This window comes from Octopus bimaculoides, chromosome 9 (assembly GCF_001194135.2).
Source record: "Octopus bimaculoides isolate UCB-OBI-ISO-001 chromosome 9, ASM119413v2, whole genome shotgun sequence".
NCBI lineage: Eukaryota > Metazoa > Mollusca > Cephalopoda > Octopoda > Octopodidae > Octopus > Octopus bimaculoides.
In genome coordinates this window covers 41,561,495-41,571,621 of record NC_068989.1, presented here as the reverse complement: position 1 = coordinate 41,571,621, position 10,127 = coordinate 41,561,495, and the positions used below count along the sequence as shown (strand labels likewise).

The window sequence follows — 10,127 nt, the reverse complement described above, 5'->3', positions numbered from 1 at the left end:
AGAGAGAGAGAGAGGGAGAGAGAGAGAGAGAGAGAGAGAGCGTGAGTGTGAGTGTGTGTGTATATCTCAAAACAGTTTTAAGCATGTCACAAGTCTTCAGCCATTGTAGCCTGAATGTATGTGAGTATGTGCCAATATACCATACAACATGATTTGTTATTGTTGGTTTCAGACTATCATCATCTCTGCTTTACATTCCATTGTTCACACTGGCATGGATTAGATGGAAGTTTATTTTGGGATTTTTGTTTTTGTTTTAAAATGTTTTACAGTTGGGTGCTCTTCCTGGTGCCAACCTTTTTTATTTGCATCTTATGACACATACGGATATATATAAAATGGATGTCTTATAAAACTATTCTGCACATACAATAACAGCCATACCAACAATCCAACATACCTCCATCATCAGCTGCCCCACAACTATCACTATGGTTTCAACACCTGGGCAGTACCATTCAATACGGCAGTGTCAACAGCACTAAAATAAGTGTTGTTTGGGAACAAACATGCCTTAGATATCACTGCATTTATTCAATCCTAATTCTAGGAAGGATTTGTTGTTGTTGTTGGCACTTCATCACTTACGATGCCGAGGGTTCCAGTTGATCTGATCAACGGAACAGCCTGCTCGTGAAATTAACGTGCAAGTGGCTGAGCACTCCACAGATACGTGTACCCTTAACGTAGTTCCCGGGGATATTCAGCGTGACACAGTGTGACAAGGCTGGCCCTTTGAATTACAGGTACAACAGAAACAGGAAGAAAGAGGGAGAGAAAGTTGTGGTGAAAGAGTACAGCAGGGTTCGTCACCATCCCCTGCCGGAGCCTCATGTAGCTTTAGGTGTTTTCGCTCAATAAACACTCACAACGCCCAGTCTGGGAATCGAAACCGCGATCCTATGACTGCGAGTCCACTGCCCTAACCACTGGGCCATTGCGCCTCCACAGGAAGGATTAAACACTAACATTATTAATTTAACTACAACAAAGAAACACATTTACCCTACGTACAAAAACAGTACCAGTAAATTAATTCAATTAGTAAACCTATAACTAACTCCTAAATTATCTAACTAAATAGCAGCCTAGCCCTTGAAGTCCATGCATATAATATTCCCACCAGTCTTCCATGTATCTATTCTAAAAACTTTGGGGCTGAATAAAATTAAATAACAGATTAAGATATCCAGTATTGATGGCACCAATATCTAATCATTTAACATCCATTTTCCATGCTGGCATGGGTTGGACAGTGTGACAGGAGCAGGCAAGCCAGAGAACCAAGCTCCAGTGTCTACTTTATATCTTTTCGCAATATTCCAGCCTTACATAACAGGTTTCCTTAAAGTAATATCATACAATGCTTTACCAAAATTTCTGTGTGTGGGAGAGAGAGAGAGCATGTGCCAATATAGCACATTGCATGATGTAGAACAATGAGCAAAATGGCAATACTCTGCAGCTAATACTCTCAATACGTGATAACCAATAGATCAAAAAAAAAAAATTGTTGGGGAGTTGGAAACAAGAAGGGCATCTGGTCATAAAATACTATCTCAAAGTCTTCATCTTCAAACTTTTCCACAAGCTCTTTTCTTTTTTTGGTTTTATCACTTTGGAGGTAAAAGGTGTATGGCTTTGTGATTAGGGTATTCGGCTTACAATCCATAAGGCCATGAGTTCAATTCCTAGTGACACGTGTCCTTGAACAAGACATTTTATTTCACGTTGTACCAGCCCACTCAGCTGGCAAAAATGAGCAGTGCCTGTATTTCAATGGGCCAGCCTTGTCACATTCTGTGTCCAATCAACGGAACAGCCCACTGTTCCGTTGATTGGATCAACTGGAACCCTTGTCGTCATAACCGACGAAGTGCCATATAAAAGAAACCTCATCAGTTGCCCACAACAGATGAGGTTCCTTTTAAATTAGAAGTGTGGGGCAGAGATCATTACAGTTAACATAGAAAGATTTAGTCTGTTGCATGAATATGTAGGACAGCAAGGAAATTTCCTTCAGCAGTGATTCTCTCAAAACAAACATCTGTAAATCATGTTTGATATAGAGCTCGGGGAAACACCATTAAAGCAAAATGTTCTCCAAAAGTTACTTACATTAATAATACTCATAGCCAACTGACAGATCACTCAGCTGAGAGGTAAGAAATGTTTTAATTGGTTTAGTTTTAAATAAAATAGGATTTCAAGTTCCCCTTAACTTCTGTGATCTTTCACAGCATTTTTTAAAAACATGTTTTACCTTTCTTTCAAAGACTTTCTAATTACCTTGTTAAAACAACCACGGTTCGGTTTCTTCCAGTCTCCAGTGTATGGAAAAACATAACAATCCATTCTTAATAGTTATTATAGCAATAAATACAAGAACACATCATGTTCTTTTAAACTTGCTAATTATATGTGATTGAGGTTTAAACTAAAATACATAGTCTAGAAAATTCCTTTGTCAGTCAGTCAGTAACACAGAAAGATAACAACCGGTCGACTAAAATAAATTTAACCCTTTAGCATTCAGATTACTCTGTCAAATGTAATGCTTATTTATTCACATAGTTTTGAATTAATTATGGTTTATCTCACAGATTTGAGATTTCGACGATGTGGTTGTTTATTTCTAGAATGACATTGTAGGGTAGGTGTGAGAGGCTGAATCTGGCTAATTTGAGCATAAAACAAGTAGCATATTTGGTTTAGATATGGTTGGCTTAAATGCTGAAGGCTTAAAACTGAAACTAACCAGATGACTAATGAGTTTCAAACTCTCCATGATACAAACATGCTAATTATTGTACACAACTGCTCACCTAATTTTGTTTACTTCTCTGCTAAAGATTCAGACATAGATTGCAAATCAGTTAAACCAGTATTAACATTTTATATCAACAGGAACACCTATTTCCTATCAATTTATATTTTGCATTTATCAAAGAGAGACAGCAATGTTCTAAATTTGCGGTTTAAATTATTAGAAAGCTATTTTACAAGACCATCAATCACAATTTTCTTTTTACTCAGCTAGCTTCCCTCACTCAACATCAGAAACTAAAAAACAAAAATTAGTCAATGTCAAGCTAAAGAAGTAACTGTCTGTAGATAAAATAACTAAAATGATTAGTTTCAAGTGGATAATCATAAACTGTAATCTTTGAAGATCATTAACTTCTAAAATGTGATGGTTTCTCTCATAAAATGCCATCAGTCACCAGTGTGTACGACATAATTAGAGATTATCTATTTGCCAGAGTAATTTCTATCAGATCTTTAAAGATTTAACTTACCTATTTCTTATTCTTCCTTCTTTCAGAAACCTATTAAAATGCAAACTTCCACCTCACTTTGAGTTAAGGAAGGCAGTACTTGTGTCCCTTTAGAAAAGCTTCCAAAACTGAGGAAGAAGGGAGAGAGTTGAAAGGCATTCTCAAACTGGAGATACGTCCCAAATGCTAGTAACAAAATAGACTCAACTAAAGGTACTCTAGGTGCTAGTTGACAGTGTCAAACTGGATGAGAGATTAGGTCTAACCCTTCAAGTAGGCCATAGCAAAATTTGAACCCAGAATGCATAGAGCCAGTACAATTACTGCAATACAGGAGTCCCCAGTCACTGGGCTGCAGACCAGTATGGACCAATGGATCAGGCAGCACAGAGAAATAAATAAAAATGAAAATTTTCTATGTTAGGGATTATTGTTGTCTACAGGGTATATTTGCATTATATATGTAATAATTTAATTATATATTACATCCTTTATTGTGCTTTGTTATGTGCATGATCCCTTGATTCATGAAAAATTGTCTTCCATGAAACCAGTTACAAGTGTAAAGAAAAGTTGGTAACTACTGATGTAATGTATTTGCTTAGACATTCTTTCAGTTCTGCCAATCTACTATCCTGGGTCACTAAGTTTTGTAATGAAGCCTGACAGGATGAGAGGCAAATTTTATCTCAGTTGTATTTGAACTCAAAGCACTGAGTCAACAAACGCCACAAGACATACTAACCAATGCTCTAACCTTCTGCCAATTCACTACAGTCATTCACTGAGGTCTTGTTATCGTCATTATGATACAGATTCTCCAAATTCACAGCCCATGCTTTGAATCTGGTGAATTCATTATTCACTGTCAACAGAAGACAGTTAGTCCATGAATATCTCCTGCTCTCATCTCCAGCCACTACAGTAACCACCATCTCACTCAGCAGAAGTCTCCTTAATATAACTCACATTCAACAATCTATCCAGGCATTTTAAGGAATATATACAGCTATACATGCTGATATAACTAGTACATCAATGGCTTCATCTCCTACATAGTGAGTCAGAGACCACCCTCATTTTAGTGTCTACTTTTCCAGGCTTGCAGGGATCAGACGGAATTTATTAAGGCAAATTTTCTACAGCTACATGCCTTTCCTGTCATCAATCCCCACCTGTTTTCCAAGTAAGTTAATATTTTTTGGTAGATTGTGTGGCTGTGACATTTACAACAATCATGCGATGTCAAGACAAGGAGGCACTCACATATATTTGGTTGGAAGACCAGTGTCATCCAAATCTAAGCAAGCTCAACCCAATGATGATGAAAATTTCAGGTGGCTATGTTTTAAATTGGCTGAAAGATGTAAGTCTACTGCCCTAGAGCAGAAATGGTTTCCACAACAAGCTTCCACACACTTTCCTTTCACTAAATTTACTTCACAAAATTTTGGTTGACCCAAGGCTATTGTAAGAAGACACTTATCAAAGTTGCCAAGCAGTTGTGATCAAACTCTAGAGCAAGTAGTTGCAAAGCAAACTTATTAACCACACAGCCATGTTGATATTCTCAACGTAAAAAACAATTTTTCTTCTTATGAAGGAATTGAGTGACACAGCAAACATCAAATAATTTACAATCTAATATTTCACCTCCTTCACTGATACCAGCTGATAGTTTGAACCAAAATGAAATTGAAGAAAATGCTGAGTCATTGAAAAACCATTTTTCACTAACATATCCATTGCAACTACGAAAACCTAGAGCAAAGTATGATTAGAAATTATTTCCTACAGTTGACAGATAAACCTAAGGATAACCTACCTGAATATATCAGCTTTTGGGCAGCTGCAGGATAATCTTTACCCTTATCTTCTTCAACTTTTTTCTTTAATTGCTTTACCTGGAAAATAATATTAAAAACATTAGTGATATTTTGATATTTTTGTAAAAGGATATTTGTTACAAGTTACCTCTTACTGTTTCACAAGTATGTGGGCAAGATATCTCACAAACACTTAAACAGTATATCTCACAAACATGTAAACATGTATCACAAACAGGACAGAATCTCACAAACATATGTGACCAGTGTATCTTACAGACATGTACACAGTGTATCCCACAAACATGCAACCTATGTCTCTTATATATACAAGAAGACTGCTTAATAGGAAAGTTTCCTGGGTTAAATTTAGATAAGAGAAAGAGGCCAATAATATGCCTAAAATAAAAAGATTGGTTGAAGAAGTAAAGTAGTCAGTAAAGTAAAAAATTTTAACAGCTGCTGCTGCAAACTTCCTCATTTGATATTGTACTGGTAAATCAAATTTCAAAGACTCTAATCAAATTAACTAAGATGGAGATTAGCAATTAAAAAATAAACATTGATGAGATTAAAGGAGAGTGTATATAACTTTATACCATAGTCAATAAGATCAACATTCAATTCTTAGAACAATTTACTTATTTGGATTCTATAACCACAACAGGTTATATTTGGGTAAACTTGTTTCACTTAAGAATTAAAAAATATTAATCTCTGCACTGATAAATGAGTTATTACTAAGACATAGTTGCACGTATGATGCAGTAAAAGTCATCACTGAAGCCATTTTGTAAGAACTGCTGTTTGTAATAGAGTCAGTATAAACAACAGCAAACTCTACCAGATAATCATTTTAAAACAAAACAGTTAAGTTGAGAGGGGAATTTTATTTAGCTTCAAATATTTTCAAAATGGCTGTGCCTTTGTTGTAGAAATGTTTTACATTCAATGCAAATAGTTAGTGAACAAAATTAAAAAAAAAAAGGTGGGGGTGGTAAAATGGAAAATAAACTAATGTGAATGACGAATACAGAAAATTGGTAAAGTTTTAACCATTTTTAATATCTGAAAATGAAACATACTAATGATTTATTTGAACCAGAAACAATATTAACTTTGTATCAAAGAGAGAATCTATACATTGAATTTCATAACATAATAAACAGATTCAAAGATTAACAAAGAAAAAAAAAACCTTGTAAAATTTGAACTTGGAATGGTAAAATAGTAAGATATAGATCTATTTCGGCATTCAGTTTAAAATTGTCACACTTCAGTCATCTTTCCAACAAACATTTCAATAAAAGCTCAAAACAGTACATATAGGGGATACAATAATGTGAAGAATTACCAAAGATATTAATATAATACATAGTAGAAAAAAAAAGGGAGGAAAGAATACTAAGTAATAAATGAAATGACAGCAAAAGCAATGTTATTTGATATAATAATTAGTCATTAGATAAAGTAGCAATATGCTAATCTAACAAACCACTATCTATAATGAAGTCATATAATAGTTATTAGGTTCAAGATCATAAAGCTGTGATTTGGATTCCTATATCAGAAAACGTGTGTCCTTGAGCAAGGCACTCCATTTCAAGTCACTCCAGCCTTTTCTCTCTCAATCTGTCACATTCAAGGCTCAGCTAAATCATGGGTGGGGAAACTGAAAGGGTGACTATGTCTGCTCGCAAATACAGACACCAGCTGATGAAAGCATAATACACGTTACTAAGTTATACTAGCAAGTAATAGCAATTAGTTAACCATACAGGACTGCTTCACCGAGGCCAAGTAAAGTTACACAACAACTACTTGGAGCAACACAAAACTATGCAGTGGTTTTCCAAAACAAAAGCAAAATGAGAGTATAAAGTATCGAAGTAGTATGAAGTAGTTTGGCTTTTGTTGCTATAAGGTCAGATAATGTGACACAGTCTGAACATTTCATGTAACCTTAATGTAAAGTGTTACCATTAGAGAACACATCACTTGTAGGGAAAAAAAGGAAATGAGTGCTCACACACACATGTGAAAGCAATAGAAATCAACCTGAAGTTGTCAGGCAAGTGTTGTTTCTCCATTTGTTAATCCAGTTTCACTGCTGGAAACTGTAGTATTTCATGGATTGATTGATCAATAATTCCAATATATCAATGAGTAAATTTGTGTCATATCATATATGACATATACCAAGTGAAATGCTGCATTCCCCATACAGAGTTGTAAACTGTTCCACATATATAGTACTGTGTTCTAATACAAGACAGATTCAAGCAGTATATGGTACAAGGAGAAAACATGATCATTCCAAACACTAAGTTCACCAGATAACATTGATTTTCCTTTTATAATTTAATCTCCTAAACTGCTATTAAATAATAGCCAAATCTCCCTACATCACTTATGAAGGTCACATTTACAGAAACAGGAGAGACAGTGCCCATGACCATTACTGATGTACCAAGAATACTGGGCTATCAGTGGAGACATATGTAGATCAGAGAGTGAAAAAAATCAAAAACACGGATGGGAAGGGAATTCAAAAAGGTTGTAGTTTTAGGAAGGGAATTAAGTTTTTCTGGTAGGGTTTAAGTAGAAAGATAGTGTGGGCTGCCAGGGTCCTGTGGCGCATTCATTCTGCAAAGCTCTGACTGGGCTTGGAGTTACTCAAGCAGCAAAGAGGAGGGCTATAAATTTTATCACTAAGTGGCTTTGGATAAAGTGAACAGAACAGTGGTTTGTTGCTACTGGAATGCAAGCCAGGACTTTGATCAACCCCAGATGGGTTAACTGGGAAGGGGATCTGATGCTGAAAGACCTAAAACCCCACTGATACACCAGAAACATCACAAATGATACATTCCACAGCATCTGTGAGCTATATCTTGAAACTAAAATTAAGAGTGACTGGTGGAAGAATAAAAGGGTAGACTGGAATGTCTTCATGTGTATAGCAGCACCATCCCAGTACTTAAATGTCATTGAGGGCTGTGTAGACAGCCAGCTATTTATGAGAGCTTAAGTATTACCTAACTAACACAAAAAAAAAAAAAAAAAAAAAAAAAATTACTTTGAAAGTGCAACTGGAAAAAGTAGGTGAGAATAGATGCTGACAGGACTGTGACACCAGTCTTTGGTGATACAACAGTGGAAATACCAACCATAATGATTTCTAAAAGTGCTACAAGTTGTTGACTGAACTGAGCCTTAGTACATTATTGCTACTTATCATCCCTGATGGGGTAAATGAACTTGGAATATAAAGAGATATGACAAATTTTTTTTATCTGGCACCTGACCAATTCTACCCATATAATAGATGTAAAGTGGCAAGGTGGCAGAATTGACACACCCTGCAAAATGCATAAATTCTGAGTTCAAATTCCAATGAGGTTAGCTTTGCCTTTCACAAGTATTAGTTGATACCACTATAGCTAGTCCCAGCTTTCATATCAATTAATTTTGAAGGAAATAAATGAATATCGTAAATAACTTTATCATTGTTAAGCTGGTGTTTAGAACACAAATTAACAAGAAGTTTTGTTGGAAACTTTGAATTTAGACAATTTTAAAACAGGAAATTTTGTACCATAAAATGAGAAGGTGATCTTGGGTGGGTTGATTTCAAAAGGGTTACTCTTCAGTAACATACAGAGACAAAAGTCAATTATATTTACTCTTTAGTACACAATTCCTCTAAGACGAGAAAATTTAGAACTTTTTTTTTCAGTACTCTCATGTAATTGAAACTCAGAGGGCCTTGGAAAAATTCCAGCCAGTCTATTTCTGTTAATGCAATATAAAGGACGGATCTAAATATTTGGTGAAGTAACTTGTAGATCTTACATGGAAGTTATGCCAATGTTTCAAAAGCATAGAACTATTTCACACCAGTCAAGTCAAATTTGATAGTCAGGCAGAGGGCGGTAAGCTGGCAGAATCATTAGCATGTTGGGAAAAATGCTTAGTGGTATTTCATCCATCTTTATGTTCTGAGCTAAATTTCCACTGAAGTTGACTTTCCCTTTCATCCTCTCGGGATTGATAAAATAAATATCTGTTGAGTACTGGAGTTGATGTAATCAACTAAACACCTCTCCAAAAATTTCTGGCCTTGTGCCAAAACTTGAAACCAATATTTGGTAGATGTAAAGTGGCAAGGTGGCAGAATTGGCACACCATGCAAAATGCATAAATTGTGTCTGCCCTTATGTTCTGAGTTCAAATTCCACTGAGGTTAGCTTTGCCTTTCATTCTTTCATAATTATCAGTTGAGCATGGGTCAACTTATCCCCTCCCCTGAAATTTCCGGCCTTGTGCCAAAATTTAAAAATCCATATTTGTTAGTTGGTCATGTTTCAACAGAAACACATTAACCCTTTAGCATTTAAACTGGCTATATCTGGCCAAAATGTTTTACCTGTTTAATGACCAAACTGGCCAGATCTGGCCCCTCACACCAACCCTACAATATCATGCTAAAAATTAAGTTATCTCTTCAAAATCTCAAAGTTACAACATAATTGCCCAGGTGTTATGACATACAGCCACATTGTATTATTTGTTCCTTTCTTATGAGCAGAATTGGCACAGTTGATTTATGGCGAACTGGATTACTAGTGTAATGGAAGTTGTTTGTTTGTTTGAAAGTGTGGGGGGTAGGGGGTTACAATTTGCATGAAAATGCTTTCTTTTGTTAAGAAGGATCACAAACTATGTATGGTTTCATCGTATAAGAGCAGGTTAATACGATTTTGCCCAGAGACCACGGTTTCAAAATTTTAATTTCCCCCTGTCCCCACTGCAATTTCTTAATTTTTAACTTTAACTTTTTTTTTTTTTTATCCACGTAGAAAAATACAGAGATTACGAATCTGGGAAACATGTCTTTTTTTTTTCAAGTTTAATTTTTCTTAAAGACACACTATATGCCCCTTCCCCCACCTTGCCCACCCATCACCTATCCGCTTTCAAAAAGTTAAAACCTCCCAGTGTTTCACGCATGCACAGAATT

The 10,127-nt window shown here is 35.6% G+C and overlaps 1 protein-coding gene across 1 annotated transcript in view; it reads right to left on the bottom strand.

Moving 5' to 3' along the window:
* The window catches only part of LOC106872556 (UV excision repair protein RAD23 homolog B), an 82,667-nt gene that overhangs the window by 26,682 nt on the left and 45,858 nt on the right, over positions 1-10,127 (bottom strand). Inside the window, exon 2 of the mRNA XM_014919583.2 lies at positions 5,104-5,182. Coding sequence (XP_014775069.1) covers positions 5,104-5,182 — 79 coding nt within the window. The remainder of the gene's footprint in view (positions 1-5,103; positions 5,183-10,127) is intronic.